The sequence below is a fragment of the Caloenas nicobarica genome, chromosome 1 (genome assembly GCF_036013445.1).
Source record: "Caloenas nicobarica isolate bCalNic1 chromosome 1, bCalNic1.hap1, whole genome shotgun sequence".
NCBI classification, from domain to species: Eukaryota; Metazoa; Chordata; class Aves; order Columbiformes; family Columbidae; genus Caloenas; species Caloenas nicobarica.
This window is the reverse complement of record NC_088245.1, coordinates 203911991-203931203: the sequence shown is the minus strand read 5'-3', so window position 1 is coordinate 203931203 and position 19213 is coordinate 203911991. Positions and strand designations below refer to the sequence as shown.

The window sequence follows — 19213 nt, the reverse complement described above, 5'->3', positions numbered from 1 at the left end:
GAGAGCGCCTCTGTCACCCACCTTTGTAGAAGCCCTGTTCAGCACATCTGTTGGAAAACATAACTATGAATGGTACAAGATGATTTTTAATGCTTATTGACAGTTTGTTTTCAGGACATTTCTGGAAGATGAATATGCCTTGAAACGCATCAAGGAAAAATAAAGAAATTGATTACATCATGTATTTGTGTAACTAGACTTGGTTTGTGCCTTGTAAGCTTTCACTACTGTTTGCAAAGTCTTGATTTCAAGGAAGCTACCACAGGGCAAACCTTGCCAGGCAAGTGGGACAGCTTCCCTGTGCCCACCAGCTGTGTTATCCATTGACTAATTAACTGCCAGCTGCGTTTCTTTCTCAAAACTTCAACAGTGGCAAAACAAGGAGAGTCAAGTCCACTTCAGTCCAATAAACAGTGTAAGGAGCCACTGAAGGAGGAATGTTGTTTTTACAAAACTGGGGACCTGGCACCTGACCCCAGCGGGAGAGAAAAGACTGAGAGACATCAGACTATGAATCCTTAATGTAAGACAAAGTCTCTTCGAACCAATCTCGGAATGCAAACTGGTTACTGTATTTAAAACGTTAAGCTAGGGGGAAGGGAAACCAAAGAGCCAGGAATCCATATTTAAAATAAATAAGGGAAGAAGATTGTTAGAATTAGATGAATGAGATAGGTAAACTAAGGCAGGCATCGGGGAGTCTGTAAACCCTTAAGTACTCCATTAATGGGGAACAGGACAGAATTTGAGGCCCAGGATATAAGCAGGGGCTTTTTGCCCTATTCTGTGTGCCTACTATTAGGCAGAACACCCGGTCTTGCAAAACCGTTAATAAAATATGCTTGGCTGAGAGATCCTGCCTGGGCCTATTATATTGGAAAGGTAATTGTTTCTTACGAACAGCATCTCAAGATGCCTCATTTTACGAAAAGCATTATTAAAATCAATACAGTATTTTTAAGTATTAGTAGATTTAGATCATCCATCCAGTCAAACTGGACTCCTCTGTCTTTATGTCCATCGGTCGCCATTGCCTCAGATGAGGACGACAAGGCAGGCCAGCGGCAACACCCCACAGGGTACGAGACATTCATGCCTGCGCGTTGCTGAGTGTGGTAGCACTGAGGGACACAAAGGAGCAGCCGTTGATACCGAGAGCGGAGCCGTTAACGGCAACTCGGGCTGTCACCCACCCTGTGCCCCAGCTGGCCATGAGGTGGCCACGGCCCGCAGTCCCCTGGGGATGGCGACTGCCCGCACCCCGCCTCGGGGGTGTTCCCTCCGTTAAACCCCGGGCTGTGGAAAGGGTAAAAGGCCCCAACTGTGACGCGCAATGGCGCCCGGCCCGCCGCGGGGGCGCCCGGCAGCAGGTGGGCTCCGTCCCGCGGCACTCGCGCCCCGCCGCGGCGCAGCCCCGACATGGCGGAGGGAGGGCAGGGCGCTGCCGCCCCGCTCTGCCCCGCGGGGGCTCCGGGCCCCGCCGCTGCGCTCCCTGCTGCCCGTGGGGCAGGGCCGGACCGCCTGCGCCCGCCCCCGCTCCTGGGGCAACCGGCCCGCCCGGCTCCTACCTGCCCGGGCGCGGCGGCGGCCATGAGGGCGGCGAGCGAGGAGCTGCTGGCGGTGGCGGGCGAGGAGTCGGGCAGCGACGTGCGCGGCGAGGCGGCGGCCGGCGGGCAGCCCTGTGAGCGCCGCGAACCCCCGGCCCGGCGGCGGGGCCGCCTCGCCGCCCCCTGGGGCGTCCGTTACCCCTCCCCGCCCCGGCCCCGCCGGCCTGTCCCCTCGGGCTGATCCCCGCGGGCACCGCGCCGGGGGCCCCTCACCTCCCCCAGCCCCTCACCACAGCAGCGCCCCGTCAGAGGGGGACTCCCCTGCCCCGTGAGCTGCCCTAATCCCTCTTCAGCTCCTTGGAGATCTTCAGTGAGGATGTCTCCTTGGAGATCTCGCCCTGCCTTAGGTGGTTTGCCGTGGGGAGACACGGCTGTTGTGCCCGAGTGGCCTTGGCTCCCTCCTCCCCACACCACAGCCCACCAGCACTCCCCTCCGAGACCGACCCCCCTCGCTCCTGTCCTTGGGAATCGCGCGCAGGGCCTGGCCGAACCCTGCCACGTATTTGTAAATGATTTATTTGCCTTCAACAGTATTAAAAACAGAAGCAGAGCAGCATAGAAGTCTTATGAGGAGCAGCTGAGGGAACTGGGGCTGTTTAGCCTGGGGAAAAGGAGGTTGAAAGGAGACCTTATCGCTGTCTGCAACTGCCTGAAAGGAGGTTGTAGCATGGAGGGGGTTGGTCTCTTCTCCCAAGTAACAAGTGATAGGACAAGAGGAAATGGCCTCAAGTTGCGCCACGGGAGGTTCAGGTTGGATATTAGGAAAATATTCTTCACGGAAAGGGTTGTCAAGCATTGGAACAGGCTGCCCAGGGCAGTGGTGGAGTCACCATCCCTGGAGGTGTTTAAAAGGCGTTTAGACGAGGTTCCTAGGGACATGGTTTAGTGTTAGGTTATGGTTGGACTCGATGATCTTGAGGGTCTCTTCCGACTGAAATGGTTCTGTGATTCTGTTCTAAAATGACATTACACTTGGCAAAGCACGTTAGCATTTGGGGGGTTAAAATAACTGGTTCTTTTGTAATATGTTTTACTAACAGGGAAGAAACTTGCGTATGTTGAGCCATCTAGGAGGGTCAAAGAAATACTGGAAGAAGAGTTTTGTTTTTGGAAAGAAGCATGCCAAGTTAAACACCCAGCTGCAGGTAATCCTCCTTATCAGCAAATGGCAAGCATTTGTCAGGGTGAATAAAATGTACATTGTTCTGAAGAACTGTGGCAAAGTTATTATTTACGAAAAACATCCCAGAACATTTAGAGACATCCATAGGGAACATTTAGAAACAGAAGAATTGCTTATAGTCTCTATTACTTTTTTGTCTTTAGTCTGAAATTAGAGGGCCATAGACAACATGGATAGTTCTATATGATCTATCAGTTTAATAAAATATAAACAAATGCCAGGCAGTAGGGAGGTTTTGTTACCTTTTTCTTTGAAAGAAGTGCTGTAGTTATTAGAATACTTTATCCCCTTCTGCTGTTCAAAACTGAGGTTGGTGTTGGCAAGAACAAGTTGAGGTAAGAATGATAAGGGTAAATAAAGGACAGGAAAACAGTGAAAACGATTAGAAAATCAGTCTGTTTAGGCAGTGTAAAGGTTATGGAGAGACTTGATTACAGTAGGCAAATTAATAAATGGATGTCTAAGAGGGAACAAGGTGGGGTCGGTCTAGCTAAGCTATTGAAAGTTCTGAGAACTGGAGGTAAAAATGAGGTAAGATCCAAGCAGCGATAATTAGTGGTTTTTAAGAAGAAGAGAGCTTAATGCTGGGACAGTTTAACAAAAACCACTTAGATACACCATTTTTAGTACAGACTTTATATATTTTGTACTTAAACTGGTAGCCTTGGTCCAGGCTCATTTGCTAGTCTTGGTGCAAGGAGCCTGAAGCCATGAGATTCATGTAAGACAAAACTTACATCATGCTGGTGGTCTCTTGCAGCCATAAGATCTATTAATCAAATTGTGGAAAATTACTTTTGAGAAGTTTGTAATGTTTAAGGATAGGTCATCTTATCTGGTTGACTACGAGGTCTTACTACCTTTATCAGCCAAGCTGTTGTATTTTATTAGGTACCTCTCTGTATAGTTCACTGAGTAACGCTGGCTATTCCACAGCTTCTCTCATTAGTTTGTTTTAGTGGTTGATGTATTGAAAAACAAAACAAAAGCCCGATTAATAATTTGGATTTTCATGATTCAGCTCCTTGCCTTTCTTGGGTATATAACAGTGCCTTTTTTAGTATCCAGGATTTTCTCCCAGAGAAGGTTTATACATATATATTTGGGTTTGCCTCTTTAGGTACTCTCACCATTGTTTCGCCTCCTCTTTTAAAATGTGAATAACAAATTTGATCATGATATTTCAGTATTTGTATCACTAGTGGCCTATGGAGAGGGAATAATTTACTTATTTTAGAACTATATTAGAATATGAATTAGAGTTAGCATTAGCACTAGGACCTTGAACTGTTTTTTGTTTGTTACACCTAAATTCATTTTGCTTTTGCTCCACAATATACAGTTCCTCTTCTGTAACCCCACATTCTCTTCCATAGGGTATAGCTGTTCCTTACTTATATGAAGCTGCATTTTGTTGAAATAAGTGCACTACTACATCTCCTAGTTATTACATCCTCCACAAATGTAATAAGGGCATTTTTGCCTTTGTTTCCAAGTTTTGAAAATTTTGAAAGAAGTCTTTATGTTTTCTCTTATGTAGCATTGAGACCCAGGCCTAATGTCATTGAAAATTAATGTAAAACAGTTGGATTCACAGCCAAAAATGTACCTAAGCTAGATGATGTAGTCAATATCCTGTAAAGACCATTTGAACCTGCAACTCCATTACTGTGATTAGGCTCCTTAGGCAATTGCAGAACACACCTGCAAATTAACTATTATACTTATGTTGGCTCTGTTTACAGTAAGAGGAGAGAAAAAAAGGCATTTTGAAAACTGACTTGTCCTAGGTAGTGGCTCTAAAAGTGCCTGTTCTTTTCCTATTGACTGTAATGGGGTTCTGGACAAGTAGCGGAATTGCAGATGTTAACATTGGTCTGCTCAATCTGCTCATGTGTCTAGTGTTACTAAGAGCTGAACCCAACTGTATTTCACTGTGTTTGCCAATAGATCAGAATTGTCTAGAATATTTCAATTTCTTGTATGAATGGATGCTGCCATATAGGTTCTCATGATTTCTGGAGAGTCCTCCAATGAAATGTATGTTACAAAGGCTTAAAGTACTAAAGGTAATATAGAAACACTATAAAAAAAATTAATTACAAGAATGTGTAATATGGATGTATAACAAGCTCAATGTATAAATCTTATGTATAGCATAATATGTTATATGCATAGCATAACAATGCTATGTATAATAAGGTCAAATAGGTGTTGGTGTACAGATTATTCAGCAAGTACCTAGTTCCTGTTTCATCTTTATACATCTAGAGAATTAAAGTTGCTCCTTGAGTGGCCTGGGTCCTGATAAACAATTGTCAGGTTGGATGGTTACTGATTTACACAGTTTAGATGATTAGTAAGCTTATAGTTTTACCTAAATTGGACAGTTAGTAAATTGTAACCTTTCCACAAAATAAATTAGCTTTTTTGTTTTGGTGGTGTTGGTTTGGGGTTTTTGGGGGAGGACATTGTTCTGCTTTTTATGAGGGCATTTGATATTCCAGTATGACCAATACATCACGCTGGATGCATTGATGGTATTACTGCAGTTTGTTATACATAACAGATCAGGGGCCTTCTGCTTCAGTTAGCAGCCTGGCAGTCCTGAGCTGTTCTGCAGACAGTGGAGACCATTATATACCTTTAGCAATCTGAATTGCTTTCTGAAATGTCAGTCTCTTTTCATTACCTATGGAGGAAGATCGTAGTGTTCTGCTTAACTACTTCTAATTACTGTATAGACCAAAAGGACTGTCTTTTAAAACTTACATTAATTCTAGAACAAGTTGAAGTAATCGATTATAACGGTATTATTTTGACAAATTCTTAACAGTGGCTCTGGAAGGAATTTGGAGTGTGAAAAAGAATTTCTCCCTTGGAAGCCTGAAACCAGCGTCACGGAACAAGAACAGTTTACTTTTACAGCCTCAATTCTACTCAAGGCATGGAGGAATGAAAAGTAAGAGTCAAAATTGCAGGGTAATATTATTTTATCATTCATAGATACCTCATAGGACTGTACATCTGTTTTTTTCAGTGTTATTTTTCACCAGATTACCTGTATATTCTTTCTCACCTCTGCACATCTTTTTGCAGAGCTAACCCACCTCTTCCTTTAAGTAGCCAATAGACTTGAAATAGTTCCATAAGGAACTTGTTTAGGACTGCTGTATTGAGTGACCTTATTTCATATGCTGAAACCTTTTGTAAGTGTGGAATAATCACTTGTTGCCAACTGATGACTGGTAAGTGTTGGTCTTCTGTGCATAGTGAACCTTACTTGCCTTTCTTAACATCCAACCTTAACCAATTCAAATGGTTGGAAAAGCCCTCAGTCCAACGCACCTCCTGAAAAACACTTGATCCAGGTAGCATTTCAGGCATTTTAGCATTTGCCTGCAATGGTCAGCTGGTGCTCTGGGCATGTATTTCTTTACAGTCAGTGTAGTGTGGCTTTTGTGGAGCACATCAGTTCCTTATGAGCTGGTAGATTTTAGTGTAGTCTTCTCAGTGTGCCCACTTTCTGGTTTTCGGTCAAATGTATTAACTTTGTAGTGGAGAGTAAGAGCTTCAAACCCTAAGGAAACACTGAGTTCATTAGCTTTGTAAGAGGAATATTGTTAGTGCCATGAGCTTGCAGAGTATGTGAACTCACCATATTTTGCTATTAAATGAAGCTGCTTCTTATGTTCTTGGGGGCTAGTGGTTTAAAAATACAACCAGCTGCTTGACTACCACCTTTCTTCCTCTCTTGATCTCGTGAGCTCTGGAGATAGTGGGATCTTAGTTATAACAGCAGCATGAATTAAGTTATTGCTAGTGTAAGAAGCTTTTAACCAGTCCAGCCTTCTGCCATGGCTGCCTTTACTCTAGAAGTAGTACTTGATTTTGATTATACAACCAGGCCTAATCTATGCTACATATTAACTGAAGTCACTTCTGGTAATAAACCAAGAAAATTCTAGCCACACCATAGAAAATACAACAAAAGAATGCCTCAGAGTTTGCAGATGTTGGCTGAACTCATATACCTGAGGTTTCTAGTGAAAGCACACAGAGTTTTCAAAGATCCTGATCTCCTCCATTTCATGTTAAGATCTGTGAGAGAAGCACAGCCTTAAAACAAAGCAGTTTATTCAAACTGATTTAGGTGCTGAAATTTATGGGATCTGTTGGTTTTCCTTTGGGAACTTAGATGTACCTTCATTCCTAAGGGCTGCTGCTAGAGAGAAGTGGTGCTCTCCCTACTAGCTATACTGCCTCTTTTGCAGCAGAATAGGCAGGTGACATGAAAGGCTGGCAGAAAAGAAACAAGACAGGAGAAACACTGGAAGCAATCTGGCTTTGGCTCCTGTACTCACCAAACCATTTCCATTCACACCCCTTCTTCTGTGTAAGGATCCAGGGAAGAAATGAAGGAGTAATAGTTGGCAGATGGAGTAGATACAGGCTGTGGAAATGGACTAAAAAGAAGAGCCTTCTGTGTTTAGTGCCAGAAGAAAAGGCACCACTGAAGGGAAAAGGAAGAAGCACAGACAAGGGGAATGAAAGAGGAGACGTAGGACGGAAGGTTGGGAATTCCTCAAGGGAACTGGAGAGAGGAGAACACAGTTCAGCAACACGGGTACAAACCAAAAGAAATTAAGGAAAAATTTGTAGGAGAAATAAGCAGAAGAGACAAAAAGAAAAAAATATGTAGCCGTGTTGCTTAATTTACTGAAGTTAATGCATTTATTTTTGCTCCTCCCATTCACTGCTTTTCCCTAAAAGTGACTGGTGGTTTTGGGGGCTCACTGTGTGGTGTCTCATCCGTCCTTACCATGGGTCTTGTTTTTTTACAGATTGCTGAACTTTTGTGCTGTGAAGTCCTGAGCCTGTTTTGATGCTTCAAATCAAACATCAAAATGACTGTCTGCCTTTGGAAATGTAGATTGGTATTTCTAAGGTTTTGAAGAAAGTTGTGCTTGGATAGGGAGCTATTTCCTCTTTGTTGTTGTTCTATTCATATCCTTGTACTGCTTTTTCGTCAGATGTTGTAGTAGCCAAGTCTGATCCGTATTTCAGCCAGTGCTGAAGATGTCACAATCCAAAGAATACAAAATGTTCTTCTGACGAAAATGTGCTACTCTGAAACTTGACATTGTCTTAGGCTTCTCTGTTCCAAAGTCATTCTAAGTTCAGCAAAAGATTGTAATGTACGTGCCTTAAAATACCTTAGGCCTAGTCCATTCATTAAACTGAGCAGTTCATAAGCCAAGAGTTTGTGATTCGGTATCTAGCCTGATGTAATAAAAGTTTAACCTAAATAAGCCTGTGATGTCTCTGTCTATGTAAGAGTTATCATAGCATCAAAGAACCACAGAGACAGCAGGGAACCTGAAATAACCTGTCACTTTATTCTCACTCTTAAACATTATTACAGGGAGGTAATACCAAATGATCATTAGGCTGTTTTGTGTTACCATACCACTTAGCAAACAAATGTGGATCCTTCTAGGTACTGTATAAAACCAGCTTTGGAAGGTCTTGAATGATTGGAGGAGGTACCGGAGAAGGGAGTGACATTTGCGACTACAGAACAGGATCAGTGCTCTGGTAGCCAAGGAGAGGCTGGAAGTTCTCTCCAGCAAAATGTATGAGCTGGCAGAGCCTGAGCCTTGTGGGAGGAAGCGAAGAGCGATAGTTGGAGACTCCCTGCTCAGGGAGATGAAAGTGCCTCTTTGCTGCCCCAAAGTGCGATCTGGGGAGGTTTGTTGTGGAGCTGAGAGCTGGGACAATGTGGAGATCGTGCTGAGTCTTGTCTGGGCCTTGGACCTTTACTCCATGCTGCTCTTCCGTGTGGACACCAACAGTACTTCCAGGGGAGACATGGGGTATATTGAGCATAACTACATTGCTGTAGGGTGAGTCAGACATAGGTTCCTAGGTGGTTTCTCCTCAGTCCTACTGGTGAGAGAGTAGGGCGTGAGGAATGGATGGAGCCTTGTGCTGGTTTGACTGAAAATGAATTAATTTTCTTCATGCAGTTAGAAACCTTTCTTTTTCGTAGTTAGCACCATCATTATTTGGACTTAGTTTGAGAACAAGAAATAACACCCCTGAACAGAGTTCATGTTTTTAATTGTTCTGGTCTGAGAGCTGAGGACATTCTGAGTCCTCTGCCCACAGGTGTGAGGCATCAAGGAAGAGGGGCATGGATGGGGCAGAGCTTGACTGACATCCAGACTGATCAATGAGAGTATTCCATCCCATTAGTGTCATGCTTCATATTTAAGGAGAGTCAGGATCTTCTGGTCTCTCTCTCTCTTTCTTGCTTCTTTGCTTTCTTCACTCTTTTTGTGGGAGCCAGAGAGAGTTCTGTACGGCACGTTTAGTTCAGCCTTTTGCCATTTTGCAGAGGACTCTGGGCCTTTCTGCCTTTTTTTCCTTTTTTCTCTCTCTGGACTCAGCTGTTCAGGACCAGGTGCTGCTTCCTGGGACTGGCTGCTCGGTGCAGACAGAGTTCGTGAGGAATTGCATTGAGTATCTTTTATTTTATATTCTCTTTTATGTGTATATATATTTACTAGTAGTGTATTTGTATTTTGTTATTTTATTAAACTGTGTTTATCTCAATCCAAGTTTCTCACTTCCCTTCTGATTCTCTCCCCCATTTGGGGGGTGGGGAGGGGGGTGAGCAGTTATCATGATTGTATTGCCAGCTCAGGTTAAACCATGACAATCCTGTAGGTCAACTCTTGTGTGTGCAGCGGGTGCTGAAAATGGGGAGCTGGCTTTTATGACTCTGATGTGTCCCCTCTTTGAGGACTAAGGACTGCTGGGAAGAGATGAGATTCACCTCAAAAAGTGGGGCAAAAGCTGTGTTTGCGCCATGTCTAGAAGGATCCATGATTGTTTCCGAAGTGCTATGGTAATGCAAGAAATACAGAGTATTGATCTTTTGCCTGGCCGACCTGGGGAGCAGAACTGTAAGTAGGAGTGATGGGAGGGAGATGACAACCCATGATTAGGTGAGGAGGTGCTGGACCAGGCATTCCTGTCATCGTGTTTAACAATCTAACTTAATGATCAATCTTTGCCGTATTTCTAGAATAAGTGTAGCACATTCTTTTCCAGCTTAATAATACTTAGCGCTTATCCTGCAGATTTCATTGCCAGAATTCTTCCCAAACATCCCTCCAGTAAATCTGTGGGATGAACAAATGTTACTGTCTTTTTTTAAGGAGGGAATTGTATTGTATAGTGAAAAAATTATCTAGAACTGATGGATAATTTAAAATCAGAGTTGAAGAGTTCCTTATTCCCAGTGCTAACTCAGTCTGATAATTCGCATCTTTCCTAAGGTGTGATCTGAAGAGGTGGAGATGTGATTCACTTCTGGGGCTCTCAGATCCTAAGGAAGTATTTAAACCACACTGAATATTGTTAAAAAAGGAACAGTCTCAGTGACAACTTTGCAAAGCTAGACTTTGTTTCCTTTTGCTTTTTTTACGATTATCTGTGAATGAAATGGGATGTTTGGTTTTTGATTATCTGGAACTCTTCTCTGACACTGTAAGTTTGGTTTTATTTTTATATAAGCGAGAAGGGAAAAAAACCCACCACAACACCTTAGTTGGCTCCAAGCCAACACTTTTCAGCATTTCCATTTGACTTCTAAAAGAAAAAAAATTATTGGCACTGAAAACTGCACCTGAGGCAGTGGAGGAGTAGCTGCTTTTGAAAACATTATTCTCACTTTTAAAATGCAAATTTGATCATGAACCACACAATAATGTTTGAAAAACACTGGGTTTTCAGATAGAGGCTTTGATTAAGCTTGTTGCATCTCACTTCTGCTCCTTGCTTTATTTTTGTTCTACTCTTCCTCTGTTTTCTCATTCATAGTAGGTTTTTTTTCCATGATCTTGGTTTAAAATTTTCCAAATGAAAATATTTTCTGGGTCTCTCCTGGATTCCTGCACTAGCTCAGTTTTGCTGCAACAAAGGCAGATTTGTGAATCTCATTTGTGCCTTTGCTCCTTCTTTCTTGTTGAGCAACCTTGCACAACAGAGATGTCTTTTTGATGTTTTCTACCGAATATTTTATTTCAGTTACGAGGCTTGGGTAATTCTTAGCTAGTCTGAAATATTCATGTTCATGACCTTTTTATGTGTCTCATCTTTCATTTGAATAAAACTAAGCAATTTGTTTAAATGTGATAACATTGCATAGTATTATAGTAATGGTATTAATATTACTATGTTTATAATATATTTACAATATTTTATTAAATGGGGTTCCAGGTTATTTAAATTAATTGTTCTCACATTTTAACATAGCGATCTCTTACTATCTAACTGTTCAGCTACTGTTTTCTTTTAGTTTTTTAATGTTATTTCATTTCCAAACTAAATAGTGCTGTTTTGAAAGAGAAATGTTTTCATTGCTTCCATGTATTAATAACAGTGTTCAAACACTGATGCCTTTCGAAGTCTACATCCACATTATCAAGCAATGAAGCACGATAGGAGGGGGTCAAGTTATTAAAGCAACTGGTGTTGAGAGCCCCATCACTAGATTACATGTGGTTTAGGAGATTTACTTCAAACTAGAGCCAGTCTTATCTCCTGGACTGAAATGTCACCTCGATGCTTGGAGTTCAAAGATGTTTGAAGACAAGCTCTACCACAAACCCTTGCCCTCTGGCCTGGGGGATGCTCATGGAGTAAAAAATGAGAGCGTCAGATGCAGTCCAGTGCTCCAAAAACCAAGATGGACTGAAATCCATGATAACTGCCAACAAATATCCACAAAGAGCCAAATTCAGACTTGCTGGTACACACACGCATGTCAAAGTATCCGGGCATCATGTGGTTTTGGTAGCAAAATTTTTGCCTCTGATTTTGGCTCTGGTCTACACTGGTGAACAGCAAACGTGCTGCAATGGAAGGCTGAAGAGTGTTCTGCGACAGGATCCTCCAACCACAGTGTCGCAGCACCTTTGCTCATGCCTGTGCCTTGACCTGGAAACATCAACTTTACGTAGTTTTAACCCAGCCCAGCTCACAGTCACAAGCAGAACTGTCGCCAGGCAGGATATTTTAACATTGCATTTACCACATGTGCAATAACGTGGACTTGTCTGTCGAGAAGCTGTTCATCCAACACGGCAGGCATCAGCTTTCAACTGATTCTTTTATTTCTCATCGTATTTCAGAATTTTAAACTTCCAAGCAGAAAGATCTTAATCCTGAATATGAAACACTAGCTAATCGAATTACAGGCATTTAAACTTCATGCTAAAATACAATATGCAATTTATACAGAACAGAATTTTTATAACTCTTTTTCATACAGGATTTAGGTTCTTACTTAGCGGAAACTTGCATTAAAACCGTGGGGACTATTTATGAAGAAGAGATTTCGAAGTCATTCTAGTGTCATCTTGGTGGCAGATAGCAACCTGCTGCTCTTTGAAGCTGATCACATTTTCTTAGGATAAAAAACTCTACAGGGCTTCCCTGGTTGACAGAATAGCTGAAAATACAGCCACATCATGCAGCACCTTTAAAACTGTGTTTGCAAGACAAATAACTTCAAAGACTTTTCTAGGCCTAAATTCTTCTCAAGTGTGACAAAACAGAGTGAGTCAGAGTAGAAGAGGAAGCCAGCTGGGAAGCTCTAGGCGAAAATATTTACTGCTGTTAGAAAAGGCAAACATTTAACCTTCAAATAAGCAAAATATTTTCTGTTTTGCGACAGCTTCATTACTAATGGCCAGCATTTTGGTTTAAATTCCTGACTACCAGCAACAGCAGAGCTTACTCTGGTTTCCACAGAGCAGCTAAACCACAGTTGCCTGGTTTGTGTATACAGCGCCAAGAACTCGCTGTGGTCCTCAGTCCGTGGAGCTATCTCCTGGGATGATTTACCTCCAAAGCAGGCAAAACCAGGTGTGTTTCCTCTAGTAACGCTACTCAACCTTCATCATGTTGTACTTCCCAGTGACATCTGTGGAGTTTTTCCCAAGTCAGAGTGAACAAAACTGCTTGACAAAACCCTACCAGCGCCAAGTGGCTGATCACGATTGTGCCACTAACATGCTGCCAGGGTGGTGTTTCTTCTCATGAAGAGAAATGAGACATGACAAAGGAGAGAGAAATCCCTCGTGTACGCACAAGTCTGAGGACACCCAACTTCCAACCCTAGTCCTGACAGTGAGGCCGCTCCCTGTAGCCCTCACTCTACAGCAACACAGCATGTCTTCCTTGTAAGTTTACTACACCAAAATTTCTAGGAGGCTGCTGGACTATTAGTTGAAGACACACCTATCATTACTTTCAGTAGTGACTAAGATGAATATCAAACTAAAATATATTTCTGTGCTATCATCTCCCACATTGTGAGGAGTTTGAAGAACACATAGCGGTAGCTTTTGTAAAAATTAAAAAAAAAGCCTTGAAAATTGTTTTCATCATGCTGTAGATACAAATTCTATAAAGACTTTTGGACTAGTGGACTCCTCACAACATGTAAACATGTATTTAGTCTCCACAGAGGCAGATGTAACATGAAAAGGAAGTTATGGTGACAGTATTACTCACATAAACATTTTAGGCTACTCTCCTCTCATCTAAATTGAGCTATTTCTTATTTGCCATAATAAGACAAATAGGAAGTAATACTGGATTTCCATGCTGTATATGGAACTTATTGTGGATTTCAGCAATAGCTTTCTTCAATATGCAGTGCAGAGCTTTAGCTCTAAGTGAGCTGATGAATATAGAAAGCCTCATTTTGATCTCATGCTAAATAATTCAGCAGATTTGTTCCTGTATGACAATAGTCTCAAAGTGGATGCCATTGCAGTGCAGCTGAACGTCATGCTCAAGTTTCACTGTGGGACTGCGAAAAATCAAAAGTAACTAGCCAACTCTTGTGAGTAATCTTCACAAGGAAAGCATATATATATATATTTTTTTTTTTTTTTTTTTAAATCTGTCACTACTTGGCTTCCATGTTGAGTTGTCCTGAAACATTTCATAAACCCTGAATTAATGCCAACATTTTTGTTGACTATCCTTTTGTAGGATCAGGCCTGGCATCGTCAATGTGATTAGCTAGGCTTTGGAACTGGAATGGCTCAGCATCAAATCTGCAAGCAATGGAAATGAAAACTTACCTAGACAAAGACTCCTCCAAAGTCATATATCAATGCTGAAATTTACTTTCCTGAAGGAAAATAAGAACTGCCATTGCAGCTGATACTATAAAATTTATTGAATGAATCAGAATTCCACAGAAGTCAATTGAGGTCTCCTGCTGACTGTCATGGGTCCCAAATTTCTCACATTATCTGTAGAAATAGGTAAAATTACTAACAGTAGAGCTTTTGGACCACTCTGAATCCTTAATTAAGGCGGACTAGGGTAGTCATCATAGTAGATGGGTTCTGGATTGATTCTAGGTACAGCTCCTGCCCTCAGAGGATTTGACTTTCCTTTAGCCTTGTATTTCTACATTTGTTTGCAGTTTTCTACTGGGGTAAAGTAAGTTTCCCAGACTCCCATTTTGTGACTAAAATCAGTGTTACTTGTCAAGATAGGTTCCATGTTTATTGCACTAAGAGATTTTTTTTCTACCATTGGCTAGCACACTATTTTTCAGACAATACTGAATTAGAAAGCAGGGTTGACATCTGGGCTTGTACAACTTCAGAGAGGCCTTGAGAAACATGGAGTGAGCGAGAAGAAACCTTGGAAAGTTCAGGAAGGAGAAAGGGCAAGTTCTGCATGGGGAGCAGAAAACTCCCATGCACTGGTACATGCAGGGAACTGGCTGGCTGATTAACAAGCATGCTGGAAAGGACCTGGGGGCTACATGAACATCAAGCTGAATGTGAGCTCTTCTCGGAAATAAAGCAAGCCATGTATTGGGCAACGTCAGAAGTACATCCAGCATGGCTAGGGCGGGCAATGGTGCTCCTTTGAGTGGGAGGGTGGATTAGTGACCCTCAGAGATTCCTTCCAGCCAACACAGCACATTGAGCAGAGACAGTAAGGTACTATCACCACAGCTGTTGGTGTTTCTAATATTTTACGAGTGCTTACAACATGGGCAACGGAAGTCTGCAAGCACTTTTCATAGAATCACAGAATCATAGAACAGTTTAGGTTGGAAGGGACCTTCAAATCTCATCTAGTCCAACCCCCTGCCATGAGCAGGGACATCTTCACCCAGATCAGGTTGCTCAGAGTCCCGTCCAGCCTGGCCTTGAATGTGTCCAGGGATGGGGCATCTACCACCTCTCTGGGCAACCTGGGCCAGTGTTTCACTACCTTGATTGTAAAAAATTTCTTCCTCATGTCTGGCCCGAATCTCCCCTCTTTCAGTTTAAAACCATTACCACTTGTCCTATTGTAATAGGCCCTTCTAAAAATTCTGTTCCCATCTTTCTTACAGGCCCCTTTCAAGTACTGGAAAGGCCACAATAAGGTCTCTGTGGAGCCTTCTCCAGGCTGAACAGCCCCAACTCTCTCAGCCTGTCCTCCCAGCAGAGCTGTTCCAGCCTCTGATCATTTCTGTGGCTCCTCTGGCCCCTCTCCAACAGGTCCATGTCTCTCCTGCACTGAGGGCTCCAGAGCTGGACACAGGACTCCAGGTGGGGTCTCACCAGAGCGGAGCAGAGGGGCAGAATCACCTCCCTCCACCTGCTGCCCACGCTCCTTCTGATGCAGCCCAAGATACGATTGTTCTTCTGGGCTGCAAGTGCACATTGCCGGCTCATGTCCATTCTTTAATTCTTTAAGTACATTTAATAAGTTTATGGATGCACTTGACCCACTTACTAACCTAACACCAAACTCACACACAACTGTTCTTTATTTTGGGGTGTAAACAGGCTTGAATCACTTTTTTTACTAATTTAGAGACAAGTCACAGGGCCTTGACCTATGTGTTATATAAAAGCTATGCTGCGATCCAAATGGTCAGTGAGAACTCATGCCTGGTGTAATTCCACTGCTTTGAGTAGACATATAAGAGAGAACCTTGAATCTATAGCTCTTGGATATAAGTATGTGTAGCGTCAGAACTGGAAACTCCCCAGATGTGTACAAACAGTCTCTGAACTGTGTGAATCAATGACCCCTTAGATCACTGAAGCAAGTGACTTGAGAAAAAAAGTTTCAAGCCTGACAGACTTTTTCAGACCAGCTTTGGAAAAAGTAGTTTTCTGGTAACCATAAGGTTTTGTAGTTTTTAAATAGCTGTGAGATTTAACAACTTTAATATAAACATCCATGTTTCTAAGAAAGTTTTAAAAGGCCAAAAGAATCCTCTTCTTTAATTTATTTTATTTTAGTTTTTCTAATTGCTCATCCTTTTAGAGGTGCTTGAAACTGTTTGAATTTGACAGGAATTCAAAGCTACTGTGGCTGCTATATTTTTTTTTTCTAAATACGTGATTTATTCAAACCTTGTCGCAACTTCACTCTCTAAATTGCAACTGTTTCAAAAGAAAATCCCCTGCCTCTTCCAAAGTATCTCTGCAAGGGCTCCCAATACAGCGTGTAAACCATAGCTCAGCTGGCGTGGGGAAAAACGCAGGAGTTTAAAATCTCTGACTATTTCAGGTGCCGAGTGGAAGAAACAAGTGAGAAGGTGCACGGGAAGCAGTGGAGCAGTCCTGCTGTCTCCTGAGCAAGATGGCAAGGGGAGAGGAGACTGCGTTTGCCTTCATGGAGTACACACGGGTCCTCTGCCCCGTGCTCCTACCTGCCGTCCCACGGTGCGGGTGCCCCAAAGCTCCCTGCCGGCCGCCCCCGCACCCCTCCCTGGTTGCGCCCGGGGCTGCGGCTGGGGCAGGGGAGCCCTGTCCGAGTGCGGAGACACAGATTCCCGTTGCAGCCCCGAGCCGAGGATGAACCACCGAGCTGTCCGGGCAGCAAGGGCTGCCACCGCCTGCACCTGCCGCGGCCACCCCGGCGAGCCCCGGGGCTGCCATCGTGGCACCTGCCGCACGGAGGGGACGGGACGAGGCCCCGCAGCCCCGCCGGGAGCCTGAGAGCCGCCGTCCCCGCGGCCCAGCGCGGGCGGGGCGGGCGGCGGCCAGGGCCGGGCCGCGGCGGTGCGCGGGCGGCCGCGGGGCCGGGAGGCGGCGGTGCCGCCGGCCGCCCGGCGAGGACGGGCCGGGCATGACCGGGAGGGGCGGCGGCACCGGCGCCTCCCCGCCGCCGGGGCAGGGCGTGGCGGCTGAGAGGCGGCGGCGGCCGCAGCCCCAGCCGCAGCATGAGCTGGCCGGCCCCGGCCCCGCGGCTGCCCCGCGGCGGCCGCCAAGGGCAGAGCGGCGGCAGCGGGCGGCGTGGATGGAGCCGGCGCCGCGGCGCTGCCCCGCCGGGCGGCCCGGCTGCCCGCGGCGGTGCTGGCGGCGGCCGCGCCGGCGGCGCTGGGCGCTGGCGGCCGGGCTGCTGGGCGCCGCCGCCGCCCTCGCCCTCTACGCCGGGCTGCCCGAGCCGGCGGCGGAGCCGCGGGCCGCGGCGGGAAGCGGCGACGTGAACGTGCTGCTGTGGTGGGAGCCCTTCGGCCGCCCGCGGGGCTCGGCCGACTGCCGGCGGCGCTACAACATCACGGGCTGCCGCCTCAGCTCCAACCGCAGCCTGTACGGCGAGGCGCAGGCGGTGCTTTTCCACCACCGCGACCTGGTGCTGCACGACCAGGAGCTGCCCCAGGCGCCCCCGCCGCGGCCCCCGTGGCAGCTCTGGGTGTGGATGAACTTCGAGTCGCCCTCGCACTCGCCCGACCTGTGGGCGCTCGCCAGCATCTTCAACTGGACCATGTCCTACCGGCGGGACTCGGACATCTTCGTGCCCTATGGGTACCTCTACGCCCTGCCGGCGCCCCGGCCCTTCGTCCTGCCCCGCAAGACGCGGCTGGTGGCCTGGGTCATCAGCAACTGGAACGAGGAGCACGCCCGGGTGCGCTACTACCGCCAGCTCAAGGAGCACGTCGCCATCGACGTGTACGGGGCGCGGGGGCTGGCGCTGCCCAAGGGCGGCGTGGTGGAGACCGTCTCAGCCTACAAGTTCTACCTGGCCTTCGAGAACTCCCAGCACACCGACTACATCACCGAGAAACTCTGGAGAAACGCCTTCGCCGCCAGTGCCGTGCCCGTCGTCCTCGGCCCCGACAGGGCCAACTACGAGCGCTTCATCCCCCCCGACTCCTTCATCCATGTCGATGACTTCCCCAGCCCCCGGCTGCTGGCCATCTACCTGAAATTCCTCGATAAAAACAAAGCCATCTACAGGAGGTATTTCGCCTGGAGGAAGAAGTACGAGGTCCACATCACCTCGTTCTGGGACGAGCATTTCTGCAAGGTTTGCGAGGCCGTGCGGACAGCCGGGAATCAGATCAAGACTGTACAGAACCTGGCCAGCTGGTTTGAAAGCTGATGTTCCTGGGGGTGAGGCTTCCTGGCCAGCCCGTCCAGCTGCGGGTGGTGCCGAGGCACCGGGGGGATTGGGTCTCGCAGAGGTCGTTAGTGAGGGGAAACGCGGAAGGCTGTCATCAGCGAGAGAAGCATACAGGTACAGGTAAACAAGCTGTGAAAAACCTACGAAAGCAAGATTTTTATTAAAGTGCAGAATTATGGAAGTACAAAGAAACATCAGGCGAGGTGATTCTTCAACAGCGAAGTTAAATTTCCAGAAGTTGTACAGCTCTGAAACCTTTACAGATGTGCATAGCTCGACATAAAATCCAGTGTTAAGTTCTTCAGCCAAATAGCTGGAACCAATTTTGTTGGCTATGACAGCTTCCTGGACCGTGAAACTTCCTTCTGCTTGCAGGGGATACATGATCTGTGCTGGTTTTCTGTACGCTGAAGACTAAAGCAAACATTTTTAACAGTGATTATGATGTGTGTGAAAGCTACTTGCAGACAAATTCTGAGCTGCAAGTGTTGAATGTAAGAATGTAATGATGCAGTGGCACTTTTTAGCAATGATTGAAATTGCAGCAGCCAACTAATTATTCTTTGAGCTGAATAGTAATTCCCTTTAGGAAATGTGTACGGAAGAGACTGGATCCGAGTGGAACAAACAGCTCAGATGATGCAGAATATTTCTTCCACTGCCCACCAGAACCATAGGCACCTTTATACTGTACGGAAGTAGAGAAAAGCTTTAAGTACAGGAAAAGACAGATTATAGGGGAAAAAGTCATAGCATTTCCACCCTCCCTTTATTCAGGAATTAGAAAATGTTTACAGGAGTCTCTGTGTTTTTCTCTGCAAAATTACTGCCATACAGGAAAAAGCAGGGAAAGGCTCAGAACTACAGGGTTTTTATTACTATATTGAATATGTGTACAGAAAGGCTAACTTATTTCTCTAGTATCATTAGACTGTCCTGTTGTGTAGCGATTGTTTTGGTTTAT

General features: G+C 45.3%; 2 protein-coding genes across 2 annotated transcripts; both read left to right on the top strand.

The window, feature by feature from the left end:
- Positions 1–1419: 1419 nt before the first annotated feature.
- Positions 1420–16975, top strand: C1H11orf97 (chromosome 1 C11orf97 homolog). Its single transcript, XM_065645591.1, has 4 exons — positions 1420–1681; positions 2648–2752; positions 5627–5772; positions 16685–16975. The coding sequence occupies exons 1-4, from the start codon at positions 1420–1422 to the stop codon at positions 16973–16975; spliced, it is 804 nt and encodes a 267-aa protein (XP_065501663.1).
- Positions 16976–17127: 152 nt separating this feature from the next.
- FUT4 (fucosyltransferase 4) lies at positions 17128–18753 on the top strand. The gene has a single exon (XM_065647722.1). It carries the CDS (start codon positions 17143–17145, stop codon positions 18226–18228), a length of 1086 nt encoding a protein of 361 aa, XP_065503794.1. The 5' UTR covers positions 17128–17142; the 3' UTR covers positions 18229–18753.
- The last annotated feature ends 460 nt before the right edge of the window (positions 18754–19213 follow it).

Excerpts from the sequence above, each read along its gene's own strand:
- FUT4 (XM_065647722.1), top strand. The coding sequence starts at position 17,143 with ATGGAGCCGGCGCCGCGGCGCTGCCCCGCCGGGCGGCCCGGCTGCCCG.
- C1H11orf97 (XM_065645591.1), top strand. The coding sequence starts at position 1,420 with ATGGCGGAGGGAGGGCAGGGCGCTGCCGCCCCGCTCTGCCCCGCGGGG. Across the intron at positions 2,753-5,626 it reads AGTTAAACACCCAGCTGCAG|TGGCTCTGGAAGGAATTTGG; the intron begins GTAATCCTCCTT and ends AATTCTTAACAG. Across the intron at positions 5,773-16,684 it reads GTAAGAGTCAAAATTGCAGG|CCCCGAGCCGAGGATGAACC; the intron begins GTAATATTATTT and ends TTCCCGTTGCAG.